Source organism: Archocentrus centrarchus, chromosome 1 (genome assembly GCF_007364275.1).
Source record: "Archocentrus centrarchus isolate MPI-CPG fArcCen1 chromosome 1, fArcCen1, whole genome shotgun sequence".
Lineage (NCBI taxonomy): Eukaryota > Metazoa > Chordata > Actinopteri > Cichliformes > Cichlidae > Archocentrus > Archocentrus centrarchus.
In genome coordinates this window covers 37510751-37528141 of record NC_044346.1, presented here as the reverse complement: position 1 = coordinate 37528141, position 17391 = coordinate 37510751, and the positions used below count along the sequence as shown (strand labels likewise).

The following is a 17391-nucleotide window of genomic DNA, read 5'->3' as shown; positions in this document are numbered from 1 at the left end:
TTCTGTTAGAACATAAAGGAAAAGTTGAGCATTGACAAATTAACAGACATTTCTATGAACATAAAGTTCTGCAACTCCACCCATAAAATTCAAAAACAATATTTAATCTCTTCGATGTTGCCTCCAGAACAGCTGTTGTTGTTTCGCTTTTTCACTCATCTGAAGTCCTGTTCTGACTACTTGCACTTCTGCTTCTTTAAGGCGTGCTGGATCTCCTCCAGCGTGCTAAAAATGTGACCCTTGAACTTGAATCTTATTGGAGGACAAGGCCAAATGGGGCGGGAGGTGAATGCAAGTTGTGTTAGTGCTGGCATAAACTCTCAGGTTTACTTTGCACTGTGAGCAGGCACATACACGATGGCACGCAGGACAGTTAAGGTGGTTCAAGCTGAACGTTGTCCCTCAGACACCTCAGGACGTTACAGTAGAACTTCAGGGATGAATTTATGGTACACAACCTCATGAATGTGGAAAAATCATGTCAGATATGCTCCTGATTGCACTTCTGACCTGATGAGCCACTTTTAGGATCGGACAGCGCAGAGTCCAAACTGCTGCCTCCGGGTCGTAGCTGGAGACTCAGATCAGTTTGAAGCTGATGGATGTTCATGCTCTCTGCGCAGGTTTGAGATCAGTGGTAAAATTGCAGATGCACACATGCAAGTGGTGAGAGCAGGACGTTCAGGTCGGGTTCTTTGATAGCAGCTGTGCTGGACGTGGTCCAGAGGTGTAAAAGGACACGACCGAGAAGTTTTATTTATTAAAAGGTGGAATTTTTCTGTGTAATACGAATAGAAAATCCATGTAAAATGACAGAAGGGGGAGGGACACAAACAAAAACAAATAAATTGGTAAATTATTCACAATTTGGTTCATATTTGAATTTTAAGATGCTAATAACTCATTTTACATCTACACTTGGTTTTTACTTTTTGTTCTGCTCATGCAGCATTCATATTAGTCAACATAAATATAAAAGTAACGTTGAGCCAGAATCCCCTTCTCCTGCTAGCAATGACGCACATTCTGATGATTAAATGTGACTTTTCTGTTGCTAAAACGAAGGCTGAACACACTCTGTACACATGATTCAAATGCTTCGAGGTTTCCTTCGAATGATTTTTCTGTGTATCACGACGTTCATGCGTGTGGAAGCTCCATCCTCACCCAGCCTGGTGTATGTGCGTGCCCTTGCTGGTGGGGCTGGCTGGGGCTGACTGGGTGAGCGATCCTGAGTCCAGGATCCTCTGAGGTCTGGCGTTCATCGTCGCCTGAGGGGGGAAAAAAACAAGTTAGTTCATTCCTGTTTCTGCTGACGATCATAACCGGAATTAGAGTTTAAAATGTAGATATTTGTTACCACAAAAGCTTTTAGAGACAAATATGCAGAAGTGTCAAAATCAGAAGCAACCCCAAAAACTGGATAATCTTCCTGCTATAACTGTATAAGAAAAGTGCAGCACTTCACAAAGTTTGCCTAAATTTCCAGAGGTTTATCCCATTAAATGGAGCAGGTAATATAACCTCTTCATTGTAAGTTGTCTAATGGCTGCACACAAGGGAGGGGCAAACTTAATAAAGACAATAGAGGCAAAGCATCGCTGATGAATAGCAGAGCTGTTGTTTACTCGAGCCAGGCGGAGAGAAAACTGTGCGCACCGTAAATCCAGTTAACACGAGCAAACACATTTTACCACCTTTGATTGGATTTCTATGGTAAGTGCAAAATTGCTGTGAGTATCTTTTGCTTCTGCGTGCGTCCAAAAGGGAGGCAGAAACGTTTTTAATGCAAAGATTACACCCATAAAAAGTGCTGCATCTGTGAGGAGGACAAGACATCAGTTATGAGGGTTAGCTGCTGGCGCTTCATTAGCAGGCAGCTGAAATGAAACAAAACAGCAGTAAAAACAGCTGAAACAGTTATTAGGAAAAAGCCAGATCGCTAATCTGAGCAGCTTTCCCAGTCAAGCACAACAAGGTGAGGGCATGAAAGCAAAAGCAGATTAGCAGCTAAAGGATGTGCTCATTTCTTTTGCACAAACTGCAGGGTGAATGTGCGACGAAAAGGAGAAGCGCAGATGTTGGGGAGGGCAGCAGTAAACACACACCTTCTGCAGGGAAGCAATGGAAAAGATGAGGTGTGCACTGCAGAACAAACAAAAGGTCTCTGAAACAAAAAGCAGCCGGGCGGAAGGAGTGGATTCAACCCAGTAAAGTAACATGTTCATGGATCCATGTTTGCAGATCATCAACATGTGGTAAACAAGCACGACGCTAACGCAGGACACCGCGAGCTTTATTTGCTGACAAGCTCTGCGGAAAATGTGATCTGCAAAACGGCAGCTTTAGCGAGAGACTGGGGTGAAGCTGGTGCTAGCAGCTGCCCCGCTCCACGTGGAGACAGACACAGGCTTCAGCCCACTTACCCACACTTCCTCCATCATTAATTGGCTGGAAAGTGAGTCAACTGAGCAAACACATTAGTCAGAGGATGTGGTAGGATACAGCTGTGAGAGCGGACGACATCTCAGGGAAGAAAAGAAAGAAGGTCTGAATGATCCTGTTAAATTATGTAGGGCTTTCTGAGATGTCAAGCTGCTGGAGAAAGCGCCCGACATTCCTGTGACATGTGATGATGAAGAGCTGAAGGTGAGAGAGGGTAATGGAGGGAAGATTCAGCTTAATTCAGGTTTATTTATATAGCAGCAAATCACAACAATAGTTGCCTCCAGGTGCTTTATACTGTAAGGCAAAGACCCTGCAGTATTCTGAAGAAAACCCCAACAAACAACCTCCTGTGAGCAAGCAGTTTGCAACTGTGGGAAGGAAAAACTCCCAGTAAACAGGAAGAAACCTCCGGCAGAAACGAGAACACAGGGAGACATGACACAGACAAAAAAATGAATGACATGCTACAGTGACATAAAAACATGTGGGGAATGAAAACAGGCGGGTGGAGAAGAAGTGCTCACATGAAGTCCAGCAGAAGTCTATTGCAGTGTAACTAAGGAAGTCCTAATTATAAGAGGGAGAGGGTATCTATATCCTGAACCTAAACTGGGAGCTGGTTCCACAGACGAGGGGCCTGAAAGCTGAAGGCTCTGCCTCCCATTCTACTCTCAGTCAGAGAGCTGAGTACTCCATCGGGATAACATGGTACTAAGAGGTCTTTAAGATATGATGGGGCTCGATTATTCAAGACCTTGTACGTGAGGAGAAGGATTTTTAAATTAAATTCTGGATTTAACAGAGAAGAGAAGCTAATATGGGAGAAATATGATTGTCTCCATTAAGGTAAACAGCTGGCAGATAAACACTGTGATGGACAGTAAATTGTTGCCAAAGTCCATTCAGACTAAGAGTCCAACTAAATTAGTGAGACATCTGTGAAAAGTCTGGATCCACTAGAATAAGAGAATAAATATTAAAAATATAAAAAAAAACCCACAGCTTTCACACCATCATCTTGCAACAACTATTTAGAGCCTTAATCATCGTGGAAGAAAGCACATTTTAATTAGCTGCTGACCTTGTTTCGCTTTGTTACAAATCAATAACATTTGACATTTAAAATCCTAATTAAAAGAGCCGTTAACACTTGTGAACTCGAATGAAGGTTCTTTAAATAAGCGGCTGTTGTTGAACTCTTCAAGAGAGGGAAAAAAAAAATGCTGTCAGCCACCAGAGCTCCTCCTCAGCCTCGTGGCAGCAGATTCTTTAGGTGGCATCTTCAGCTCCAGAACACATAATTACAGGTCTGAGTAGATCTTAATGGGGTGCATATGAGCCTCAGTGACTTTATTCACCATATCAATTCAAAGGAAAATGGCTGAGTAAGAACCAGGAAAAAGAAATGCTAAAATCATAATAAATGTAAAATGTAAACCACAGTCATTTTCTATGATTGGCATTCCTGTGTGACCACAGAGGCTTCTGACTAATATTCTACTCAGCTCGATAACATGTTAGCTTTTATAATTTATACGCCACGGGAATAACATAGAAAGCTGAGTTACTAGAATGACTCATCAGGCAGTCCATTTTTTTTTAACCTTCACAGTCACTTAAAACCAGATTTTAGGTGATGCAGCAGCCAAACATGTTTATTAATGTTTAAAATAAACAAAAAAATCCTGTCGGGTCACCTCTGAAACGCCTGTGTCACCAGTAGTGAACATAATTTATTAAGCCTTAATGTATGAATGCTCTCTTAATCACAGTGCATTCTTACCTGCATTGTCACGACAGTATACATGACCACACAGTGAGTATACTTCATTGCTGTTATGTGTCAATGGTCTATTTAAACACATCAGCTCTTTGTAATTGGTAACAAGTAATAAAAAAATTAAACAAATCTATGCACCATTTGAGTCGGTCCTTTAAACCTCATCATCATTTTGACTGTAAACTGCAGCAATATTGTATGTATGATGTCCTTCCTGAGTAAATACATGTATGGTTTAAAAATAGTTTAAAAAAAAAAAAGAAAAAAGAATCATCTGTGACCTCGTTCTGGATCTACTGCGTTCACAAGATTTTCAGAAAACTTGACCTCTGACCTTCAGCTTGAGGTCAAGGTTGCTGAGATTTGAACTCGTCTGAGATTTTTAGTAGATGCGCCTATGGTATCAATTTGAAAATCTTACATCACCTCTTCTGAGTTATCGCGTTCATGAAGTTGTGTGTCCATGCTGCGGACCCGCCGATGGGGTACTGTCGTCACCCCATCGGCCCTTTTAGGCTGAGGGGTAAAAATGAAAGTTAGCACCACTGTTTTTAAATACAAATTACCTTTAAACACCTGCTCCTTGTCATCATTTCATTTATTTAAAAAAAAAAATGTGTTTTTTCATCTAAAATCAGAGAACCTGTGCTTTTAATAATGACATCATTGATTTAATGATTGATTTATTACATTTGTTTTTTTTATCCCATTAAATTTCTTGTCTTTGATGTGATATTTATTATGTTTTGTACTGTTCTGTAAAAAACAAATAACTATATAATAACTAACCAACGACACATAAATGTTCGAAAATCAGTTTTGATTCTGTGTGTCTGAAATAAAAAAAAATATTGGCCAATATAACAAAGTATCAGATTTTTAATATTAGTCTTAAAATTCCTATATTGTTTGGACTCGACTGGTTCCGGTTTAAAAATCTGATGTTGAGCCTGTGAAACTCAGTAACCACAAGTCCTCAGTTTTTCAATCAAGCCATAACGACAGCTCGAATGATTAACATGATTGATGGTGATTAACCCCCTAAAGGTGCCGCAGAAGTATCCCGAGCAGCTGCAGAGCTCAACTGAATTGTGTCTGTTTCCATTCAACTCGTCTGCGCTGGGATTATAGCATTGCTGAAAATCTGCTTGTTCTCATATGTTGCTTGTCAGAGAGCTAATTTTTATAAATATGACACCACTGTTTGTTAAATTGACTGCGAGTGTGCAGGTCCACAATAACTCATACTCCAAAAATGTGTTACAGTGCTGGCAGAAGAAAAAGTCTATTACATTATATTGTTAATCATGTCCTGCTGTTTACTTTATTGCAGCAGAGAAGGAAGCCTCGATGCAGAGATGCTGCTTGTGTGAAGGTAACAGAGGGAACAATTGGTGTTGGTGGTGGAAAACAGCAGAAATCCTGCCTCAGGCTTAGGATGGGTGGTGGAGTATAGTGGTTATTATAGCTCCTTAAGTTACGGCAGGCTCTTTGCTCTGCCGAGCCTCGGGGAGTCATTGGCCCTTAATTGCATTTGCACAAAAGTAATGGCCTTTTGGAGGAAGCAAATGCCAGTGGGAGGGAAGGGCATGTGTGCTGGAAGCTGATCTTTTTCACTGTATAACCACGAGGTGAAAAAGAAGTGACGTACGGGGATACAGAGACAAAAAGTCGATTATAATACGCTCATTATATTAGAAAATTAGATGGCTTTCATTTTTAGTTACTTATAACGTAGACAGCTGTTAAAAAGAAGAAAAGGTTTAAGTCTTAGATTCAAAATGCAGTAAGCAAACGCTGTGAAACTAACAGCTCAGCTCTTTTTTTTAACACTTGTGTGAGATTAACAGCAGCAACTTTCTTTTTTTTTTTTTTTAGCTGGGCTGAAAAATGAAGCCTACATTGCCAAAAACTACAGTTCCTCTAGTGGCCACTCAAGGGTGGTCATCTATACAGACTCCCATGTTAAAAAGACCCAATATTACAGCTTAACTTAGTGTATCTACAGCCTGGTACAAAAACAGTTTTGTCTTTATGGCTCATTTTACCCTCCGTATCAACTGTCCAGTGGGCGTTTTTTATTTTAGGACTCACAAGTTTAAATTACATTAAGGTACAAAGCTGAGCAAAACCATATTATTTATCAGACAAAATTCTCCAAAAAGCACAAACACAGCTGAGGTCACCAAAATATCTGCTTTAAAGGTGGGGAACAGGTCTGAGTCCCCTCACAGTAACTTTGGTGAATTAAAACAACAATAAAATGTCAGTCTGCTGTTTATGATTGACTGGGGTCAAGTTGGCAAGTACATGTAATCTGTTTGTGATCACACAATGATCAACTGTGACAAATCTGTGAAAATTGCAAATGTGTTGCAGTCTCAGAAATTCACATTAACTAGTCCAGCCAGAGCCTCGCTCATCAAAAAGGAAACATTCCCCCACAAATGAAAATGGTGATTTAACTGCAAAATGAGACAGGGGCTCGGCAACGTGTGTTTATACAGGAACCAGAATACAACCAGTTAGCAACCAGCTGAGTCCCGTATTGCAAAGAGACATCACAGGCCAATTCCACTCACTCCTGCAGACTCAAATAGACTGCAACATGTTAGCAAACTGTCTGTGTTTCTAAATTCGACGACAATTACTGAAAACCTTCAATCTGTCTGAGAGTGACTGAAGTCACTCCGAGTCGACTGCAGATGTTTGCAGAGAGGTGGAGACAGCCTGTGCGATCACACTGAGATGGAAAGTAGTTGCCCAGATGCCACAACTAAATGCAATCAGTTGCCGAATATAAACAAATTAATTTTTCCCAGTCAGGAGGCTGTCGTCGTATTTTTACTCTACTGTGACTGAGCCGTCGGTGAAATCATGGCGGAAATCAATCTTTTACACACAGTTTACGCTGTGAAACCGAGTCCAGCAGCTTTAAAGAGCCAAAGATAACACACACCTTGTATGCGATGCTATTGAGGACCTTCATGGCCAGATCTGACACTTCAGGAAAAGGGTCCGCAGCCAGGTGAAGCAGCACTCTCCAGATCTGAGTGTAAACACTGTTGAAGGACACACCTAGAACCGACACACAAAACGAGAAAAAGTCAGCTTGGAAACAAATCACACACATACAGCAAATTAATACACATACGATACACCCACAAACTCACACTGTACACCTCATTCTAATGTAGGTCTTATAATTCACTTCAAAGCTCATTACAACAAGAGCTAAGTGCTCATCTCATTAGCTTCATGCTACCCTCTCCGGTCATTTACTTCTCCTGCAGTTGTTATAGGTTTTGGACTGTTAGAGGGAAACTGACCTCTAGTGTAAGCTAATGTACACAATTAATCAACACACACACACACACACACACACACACACACACACACACACACACACACACACACACACACACACACACACACACACACACACACGGCTCTCCACATCAGCTTCACTGCTGGGAACTGTTGTCATGGCTACAAACGAACAAAGCATTTCCTGTTGTCGAGGTGTTTTTTTCTTCACGTGTCATCGTTCTTTTCTTCTGCCTCGTCTTTGTGCTGAAATGTGACAATTTGCTGATTTTCTCTGAAGCTTGTTTATTAATCTTTGAACTTGTTCCTGTCATTTTCACAAGAGTTGCTTGCTGACAACAGTTTGTTTGGGGGCACCGCCGGCCTGTTGTGTGTCTCTGAGTTAGAATGAACTTTTCAAACTCACCCTAGATTTCGGGCTTTTACTTGTTTCAGGATGTTATCCTTACTTAGCCTTCTTCCTGCTGCTGTTCCTTTTCTACTCCAGCTCCCTCTAAAAGTCCTTCAGACTGTCAGCTTCAATCTGCCGTCTTCCTCGGTGTCAGGCACCGGGACGCTTGGCAGTCCCCAGCTATTTGAACCCACTTTTCTGATTCTTCCCTCCTTTTTCTGCAGGTAGCCATGCAAATCTACCCTCTAAGGATGACTGCTGTCATGCTCTGCCTTGCCCAAGTCTCTGTTTTTCCAAAAATCCAGGAGTTGTAAACCCTGAAAGGTAATGGGAATGACTGATGTCTGGACCCACTTATTACTGAGACTCCCTGCCAGAGAGTGCTTCAAAGAAGGGAGACATAAAAGGCAAATAACCCCCCCCCTTTCCCTCCTATAGAGGAAGATAGGAGGTTACAGCCAGGGCACGGATACAATATGAAACATGGGTGTGTCTGGTGGAGGGAAAGCAAATAGAGTGCATAAACAGAGATGGATCATATGTTTCAGAAGTCTCTGCGCTCTGACACATGACAGAGAATGATCAAAAAGGCAAGATATGAAGAAAGAAGACAAAGAATAAATTTAAAAAACTTAATCTTAAACAAGGAGGGAGAGATGAAGCGACAAAGAGAGGAAGAGTGACTGCAGGAGCAAGAGAGTGAGGGAGTTAAAGAGGTGATTAGACTGCAGCCCGAGGGCCGGGATATGATTAGCGACAGCTAGCCAGCGTGCTAGCTGCTGCAGTAAACAGCCACTTGATAAATGTGAAATATGGTTCCTCTCCCATTTAACTGCTGCACACAAATTACCAGTGCACCATCCCTGCACAGTCCACATGAAGGAACGTGACGGCGAATATCATTCACCGGCTGAGCACTGCAGCACAGCCTCGTCCTGACGTGACACTCGTGTCATTTGAAGTCTTGTGCAGAGAGAAATGGATGTACAGTAGTAAAGATGTTAACCGCTGGCTAAATGAACCACTGCATCACTTTTTTATAGCCTCCACCAACTCAGGCACACGATATAAAATACCTTTAACACTGCATATCATTTTTTTTTTTTTTTTTAAGATTTAAATGGTTGAAACATAAAAAGTACATCAGAAGGTCTGAAAGCAGAGAAGAACGCTGTGTGTAAAATATATTTTTAATATATTTCAGAGCGAGATGTAAGCAGCCCTAAATCATAACTGTGATACTCTTTAAAGTGAATTTCCTTGAGTCCTCGACGTAACAAGATATAAAAGTCAGCCCAGGTAGAGGAAATGTCTGCATTACTCACGGTGTACCTCAGATACAGAGCATGAGCCAAAATTCACTGTTTTGGTCTACAATGAAATCTCTCAGCTTGGTCCACAAAGGATGAACCCTAATGGCTTTGGTAGTATTAGCTTTTCCTTTAGCACCATCACAAAGGTGAAGCAGCTGCTGGATGGATGTATTTGATGCAGCTATTGAGAATCATTAGAGGGTGCACGGCTATAATGGCTGAGACAAATACTGCATCCATAAGCGTCTGACTTATTACCAGCAATGCAAACTAAGGTTGTGGTGAATCCCGGTGGGTCAGAGTCCTCAAAACAGCATCAAAAGCAGCCAGATGAGGTGGTCAAAGCCCTTTTTCATTCATTTCCAAGCTTTTCTGAGACTGAGGTGTTTTAGGCATGCTCACCTGGGAGGAGACCCCAGGACAGACCCATGTGGCCTCCCTGGGAGTGTCTCAGTATGTTGTGTCAGTGTCTTCTAACTATAACAAACTCTGAACCTCAGCTGTAGCCATTTAACTTTTTTAATTCCTTACAAATGAATGAAACCTCCCAGCTTGGGAGGTAATTATAATAACAAACAGTAACTCCATCAATCAGTGCGCTGACCCTGTTGATTTCCTGCAGTTTGGAGTCCTGAAGCTGCTGCATTCAGCATTTCAACCTGTTCCAAACTGCTGCACTAGAACACACAGACCCTCTGAACATTTCTTTGTTTGCAGACGGATAAGATAAAAATCAGTGAATCCAGTTGAGATGAAAAACCAAACCCCAAGGGTCTCATGAAAGCAACTTCAAACCAAACAAAGGCTGGAAAAGAACAAATAAATCAGAACGACAACTGAAGTCTCAGATGAGTTCGGTAACTGAATCTAAGTGACAAAAGAAATGTAAGAGGCAAAAGCAAATCTAATTCTACACAGATCTGCACTCAGGTAAGTATTTTAGCCTTCTCTTTATGTCCCACAAACATCCATTCATCTCCTCTGGCCACTGTGAGGGAGGACCTTTAAACTAGCTCCCTCGGGTGGGGGTGGGGGGTCAGCTGTGGTGTGAGAACAGCTTAGTGGGCGAGGGGCAGGAAGGACAGGAAGCTCACGCCAGCATTAGGGGTCTGCATGCAGGCTGGAAAAAAGTTTAACTGGGCATCAAATGTTAGATTTGTTAGATATGAGTGTGTGCCAGGCTGCTTATCGATTTTCTTTCATCAAACATTCGTTCATTTGGTTTCCTATTGTGTCTGTGCTGGAAACAAAAAACCCTACAAGCAGCCCCGGCTGAATTTCACTCCAGGTTTGATGAGCTCTGGATTAGATCTTTAAATCCCCGATTTAAAGATGACCTGATGCATCTTGTTAAAATGGAGAACAGAGAAAGACTCCTTTGTTCAGCACTATGAAAGAAAGATGTCTTAAAGAATTAAGCTCACAATGGCATTCGAGCAGGTCTCTGTACACACAGATTGTGTTAAAATAGAGCAGCAGAAGAAATTAGTCTGCGTCCTCAGAGGACCAATATAAAACAAAGACAAAGATTTTATTACAGTACCTCAACCTGCTTTCATGGCAGCTTAAACGAAGTGTTCTTCAGAGCTCGATTTTTACATTTTTCTGTGCTAAAATCACAAACTGGGATGTGATGGGGCGACTGGCAGATTAAAAAGGTGTCTAACTTGAAATGCAACATTATAAGAAAGCCAGAGACAGACAGACCTGAGGGGAGGGAATCCAGAGTTTCACTTCCCCCTTTTCTGTGGGGGTGGGAGTGAGTAAATAGTTGTTGTGCTTGCACACAAACTGCCTGTCAGGGCGCATGGCAGAGCCTGCCAATCACCTGCATACAGCAGTGAGTGAGTAGGACCGAATTCAGTGTGTATGAGGAAAAACACTTTAACAGTTTATGTGTTGGGAACATTGCTAAACAGACGATTACTTACAACATTAGCACGAATTTGAAATATCTCCCTTAAGCTCTGTTTGGTTTTCCTCCACTCGAGTCCACTGGCTATTAGTTGGATATAGAAAAGTGGCATCAGCGTCGATCTTTTGTGGAGCATCCGCATCCGGCAAGTACAAATTTTCACGTTCTGCCACTGTACAGTTAGCTTACACACTTGTTATTAACTGTTAGATATCTGATGACGTTGCCTGTGACTATAGCTGTGTTAGCGGTCGGTGATCTTATCATAACATTTAATAAATCTGCCTTTACAACAGAGTACAGCTGCTGTTACTGACAGAGACGGCAGTAGAGGTTATGATTAACACGTATTGTGCAAGTCTGGCTGTTCTTTGGGACCAGGCTATCTGTACGTGTGTGTCTGTGTTTGTGTGTCGAGCCTATATTTTCTGCATGTTTTATATGAAACCTTTAAAAATTTACATTTCATAGTTTGAATGTGGCCCACCTTAATCCCTGCCTTCCACACTCTTCTGTTCAAGACTCATTTACAGGAATTTAGGCAGAGGGTCAGACTTGTGTCGTGTGGCTGAAGAATCAGTACTGTGACTACTGGGCTGAACAGTTTCCCTTTAGATCATATGACTGGGCAGCAGCAGGACAGCCCCTTGAGAGAGAGCGTGCTCTGGCTCTGGGCATTACTGTGGCTGGAGCCAGTGGTTTGAATTGATATGGCCTGGGACCTCCATGGTCCTCCACCACATTAATGTCTGCTTCAAGGGATTCTTTTGGGGAAAAGTCATCAACCTCAAAAGAGCCCTCTGTGCCAGAGCTGCCCAGTGCTTCTGTGTCACTCTCCATTTTTCTCTGGCCTGAGGATCAGTGAGTAACACCTGCTTCACACATCCACGTCCCCTCCTCAGTGCCTACCAGGATCCTTCTTTACCTTTTGCACACTTTTTAGCATTTTTCAAAAGTTTACTTGAAAATTACACACTGAAGTCTGGTAGGATACCACAGATAGAGCTCAGGTAGCACTGAGCATTAGTTACCTATAAGGGAGTTCAGCGAAGAATACGAGGACACCCGCCGCATTTTGTCAATGGTTTCAAAGGAGAGGATGTACTCATCGTTGTCGGGACTCCCCAGGGTGCTGCTGGCACTGCTGCTGGTGCTCAAGTTACCAGGAGAGAAGGCTGCTGGTCCACCTGGATGGAGAAAAGCAAGAAATTATGAGCATTATAAATGTAATCAGTTGAAACAGAAGCCGTTTGGCTGCTGTAAATGTGCTATTATATACAGGTTTTTATACAAAGAGATCATTGAGAAAAATAAAAATAAATCTAACAGTCTAATCAACAGCCAGTAAGGTGAGAAGTGTGTAAACGTGGAGGCCAACAAAAGAAGTTGCTCATAACTTCATTTCAGCTGTCAGGTCCACTCGTTTCCTGCTGTAAATACCCTTAACACCACTCATTACTCTGACTCATTCAACTCCGACTCCCATGCATCGGCCAATCAGACGGCAGGCTGAAATGTGGAAATGGAGATTGGTAGAGAATGGAAATACGTTCCACTCGGTGCTTATTGATGATAAACACCCCCGCGCTTTGGAATAAGCACCGAGAATGTGAATTAGAAACGGTGTCAGCAGTAGGTTAGGCACTTCACCAAGTGCCAGTGATTTAGCGCCACTCAGGGCTTATTCATTGCTCAGCCTGGCAGTGGTAGACAGAGGGAGGGCAGTTAGCTTTGGCTGTCTGGATCACTGAGCTGACAAACAGGAGGTCACGAGCTCAGTGATGACTGTGAGATGTTTGACAGATGATCATTACATGAATATTTTGCTTAACATCTGGTTTTACTGACACTTAAACATCGTTAAAGCTTTTCCTTGAAGTTACATCCATGTTTGAGAAGCAGAAAATAAGGACGCCTGCTTGAGTCCATTTCATTCCCCCACAGCTTTTCCAGCTTTGCCCCGGCTTTGTGTTTGCCACACAGAGGATCATCCCAAACCCCCAGGATGGACGGGAACTGGACAATAATAGCCCCAACTTACCAAATTACCCCACATTACACCAAAATGGAGGCAGAAACCAAAAAAACAAAACAAAAATTGAGTCTTATAGGGACAGCTGTATTTCATTAAAATAAAGAATTTTTGTAGTCTGTTTTGTCAAATCACAGGTCAGTAAAAATCAAATACCTTTCAAACATGTGTATTAATAGAAAACATTTCCAGTGCTCATAGTTTAGAACAGAAACTCAGTGAGTTGGCCAGATGTCAGCATCTATGATGATGGAGGTGAACCCTCCTTGTTACAATTTATTGAGGAGTCACACGTACGCGAGCAGCACTTCGATGCTGGGGTGATGTCAGACCACGTCAGAGTCCAATGTCATCATCAGGTTTGCTGACAACACTGCTGTTGTGGGACTAATCTCCCACAATGAAGAGACAGCCTACAGGAGAGAGGTCTCCCGCCTGGAGAACTGGTGCCAGGAGAACCACCTTCTGCTCAACGTCAGCAAAACAAAGGAATTGATTGTGGACTTCAGCAGGAAGCAGCAGAGGGACTACCATCCACTTCTCATCAGTGGTGCTGAGGTGGAAAGAGTGGACACTTTCAAATACCTGGGAGTGACCATCTCTCAGGACCTGTCCTGGACTCATCACATAAACATCACTGTGAAGAAGGCCAGACAGCGTCTCTGCCTCCTCAGGCGGCTGAGAGACTTCAAGCTCCCACTCAAGGTGCTCAGGAACTTTTACACCTGCACCATCGAGAGCATGTTGTGTGGGAGCATCACCACCTGGATGGGAAACTGCACCAAGCAGGACTTCATGGCCCCAAAAAGGGTGTTTCGTTCAGCTGAACGGACCATCAGAACCACCCTCCCCAACCTGCAGGACATTTACACCAAGCAGTGCAGGCTGAGGGCCATGAAGATCCTAAAACAGCCCAGCCACCCCGGACACTCTCTCTTCTCCCTACTCCCATCAGGCCGGCGTTACCGCTGCCTGAGGACTAAGACTGAAAGGTTGAAGAAGAGTTTTTACCCACAAGCCATCCGTCTGCTCAACTCTGAGCCCTAAATGGACCATTATTGCACAATGCAAATATTATAATATTCTATAATTCCATGTAAAGTGTGTATAGTGTATAGTGTGAATTACTTAGTTTTATTTTATTCTTCTTATTTATATGTGTGTGTATATATGGTTGCAGGTACAAAATTCATTTCACTGTGCATTGTACTGTGTATAACTGCGCATGTGACAAATAAACACTATCTTATGCAATCTTATGTGCTGAAATGTTGAGAAAGTGTACATTTATTTAAATGCTCCGGATGTGCCACTTCCTAATTATGAAAATATTCAGACAGAGTGAGGTGGTTCCTTGTGCCGTTTGTCAATGGACAACAAAATAAAATAGGTTGAGCACTGAGGTGAATAATTACCCTGTTATAAACAAAGGCAGCTAGCCTGGCTCATGCTGACTGCTAACTGAAGCTCTGTCAATTTGTCTGGTCAATAACGGGTTGCAAAGACACCCCCAAAACCCTGGCATGCCCACCGCAATGCATATGAGTGAAGCATGCCTGCGGCCTGGAGTTCAGCACCATGGACAGCTCCCCATGTCCACTGGTGATCAGAGCAGCTCAGCAGGATGTTTATTCCTGTGAGGAAAATGCTCAGAACTGCTCGAAACACTCCATTTTCCAAATATGATGACGTCAGTCTTTTGTTTATGACTGCTGGCTGTAAGGGAAGGTGGCTTTAAAGATGGAGGAGCTAAAACAGCTTGTGTCAGAGGAGGAAATAAGGGGCTGCAGTAAGGTCCGGTATAAGATAAATAAGGATTATTGTGAAAAGTAGCATATGAAAATATGGAGAACAGAATATAGATCTGCCTTAAAAAAAAAAACAATTGGACAGTTTTTGAAAATGTACTCTGATAATAAAATTAAAGAGAAAATCAAAGGTGAATATGGCATCCACACAATTTGGATACAAAGATGAAATTTATAAAATTAGTAGCTGAAAACTTCTCAACAAACATCAGCCGGTGGAAATGTTATAGGAGTCATCATGAAGAAAGTAATGAACATTTATTTAATTGGCTCTGACAAGTTTACTGTGAAAAAATCTCTCTTGGTGAGTTTGAGCGCCCTCTGCAGCTGTGAGGGTCCTGTGCTGAACAGAAAACATTCTTGGAAGCCAAATATAAATTAGACTTACTAAAATATGCTCTGGGTTTTGCATTTATCCCTAACATGACACACCAGTATTGAGTTCAGCATCGTGACAAAGATGATGTGAAACTTCTATTTTTGGAGCCGGATTTGAAACAATAAGCTGAAGTATTGCATCTGTTTGGGAAACCCGGTCATGGCCCCTCTGGTGTTGGTGAAGCGTTTTATTAACGCACACTGAGTTTCTCTCAGGAATAACAAAAAGCAGAAGTTGGCCTGGAGACTAACATCCAGAGTCCACAGCTGATGAAGAAGAAAATCTAATAAAATGTGATATCTCTCTCTCTTTTAAATCATTTATTTCATTAAGCTGAATAAATCTGTCTTAATGCAACCCTCCAAAAGCATTCTTCTACTTCTTTGTATTTCTGTCTCCATTTCATCCACATTAATTTGCCTGCACTCTCTTACCCTCCTCGTTGAGGTTGAGGTTCTGTAGGCTTTTGTTCAGGTTGCGGGCAGTGGTAGCAGTCCGAATGTTGGTGTAGGAGTTGACCGATCGTAAGCGAGGGATGGCCGGGCTGTCCCTTACTGGAGTCAGGTTTCCAGGCTCTGAATGTGGAATTCAGAAAAGGACATAAATCAGGGTGGACCAGATAATCCTGAAACAATCACAATGATTGTGGTTCCCAGTCAGTGATCTCAGAGGACACATCAACCTTAATCAAAGGATTATAGTCCTCATAGAAAAAGCCATATTCCTGATCAGTGGTCATTCAGATGATGAAACCCATTGGGTTTTGGCCTCCACATGCTTAAAACCTGGACACAATTAAGGGAAACGAATGAGCGATTAAAGCAGCCATCCTGTTGAACATGTACCTGCGGTGTTGGCCGGTGATGGCACAGAGTAGTTCTTCTCCTCTTCTATAAACTGGAGGGCAACAGTACAGAAGTTGCTCTCATACTGGACGACCAGGTGGCTCAGTGCTACCACCAGCTCCTGCCAAGTGCACATGCAAAAAAATACAGCATAAATCATTTTTATGCTTTATGTTTTTATGCTGAGCCAATCTAATCTAATCTAATCTTCTCCTGTTTCCTGCTCTGCAACCATCAATTCCCAGTAGGTGATGCTTGCAAACTGGATCAAATAATCTCAACTGCACCTGTACACCAGTAATCTCGCAGGAACTGCAGTTTGGTCCTTACAGGTCAAAAAGGTAAGCCTATGCCCTTCCACCGCTTTAAATTTCTACATTTGTTTGTTTGTCATTTTCACATAATAAACTGTTTATATTTTATGTGAGTGGCAGGTCGGGTGTAGCAGTGACCTTTCGGACCACAGGGCTGCCATCGTTGATGAGCTGGGCCAGCATCATGGCCACGTTGTGGTCAATGGTGGTGGAGTGGTCCGTCCGCTCAGCAGAGTTCCCCACAAACGTTCCCAAAGCGAAGACAGCCGCACACCTCACCTGCAACAACACAAACCAGACAGGGCTTTAAGCTTCCTCTCCTCCTCGTTCCAAAAAGGTGTCGAAGAACTTAAAAACATGAAGTTAAAGCTGGCTCAGCTGTAGCTGAGTCTCCCTTCCTCACTACACGCTGGAACACACAACTCTATCCTTGTACTTATTTATTTTACCTGACGTTGGTGTTCGACCTCTTGAAAATCTAATATTTGCTCTGCAAACTGATACAAAAATATCTGAATGTCTTTTGGAACCAGTGGATGACAGAGAGGTAATCACAGTTCAATATTCTCACACTGCATCAGTATGAAATTCAGAGATTGACAGCACTCACTAACTCATTACTTTCTCTATCCCGCCTCATTGGATGTTTAATCTAAACCTGCTCAGAAGGAATTTCCCATCAGGGACTGGATTCACAAACCAAAACTTATGACTGCACAAGAATAAATATTTGGTTGATTTTTTAATTATTATTTTTTTAATTCTGGCAACAAAAACACACTTTTCTGCAGGCTCTAAAATATTGGGACACAGCTGCAGTAACGCTAAAACAAACTAAT

At 42.3% G+C, this 17391-nt stretch overlaps 1 protein-coding gene across 6 annotated transcripts in view; it reads right to left on the bottom strand.

Annotated features, from left to right (window-relative positions):
- The window catches only part of rptor (regulatory associated protein of MTOR, complex 1), a 189724-nt gene that overhangs the window by 29431 nt on the left and 142902 nt on the right, over positions 1-17391 (bottom strand). For all 6 annotated transcript variants that reach the window (XM_030744394.1, XM_030744142.1, XM_030744057.1 and 3 more), the window contains exons 18-23: positions 16691-16831; positions 16239-16359; positions 15828-15968; positions 12206-12361; positions 7188-7306; positions 1168-1271 (exon numbers count right to left, since the gene is read on the bottom strand). In XM_030744394.1, the coding sequence (XP_030600254.1) occupies positions 1168-1271; positions 7188-7306; positions 12206-12361; positions 15828-15968; positions 16239-16359; positions 16691-16831 (782 nt within the window). The remainder of the gene's footprint in view (positions 1-1167; positions 1272-7187; positions 7307-12205; positions 12362-15827; positions 15969-16238; positions 16360-16690; positions 16832-17391) is intronic.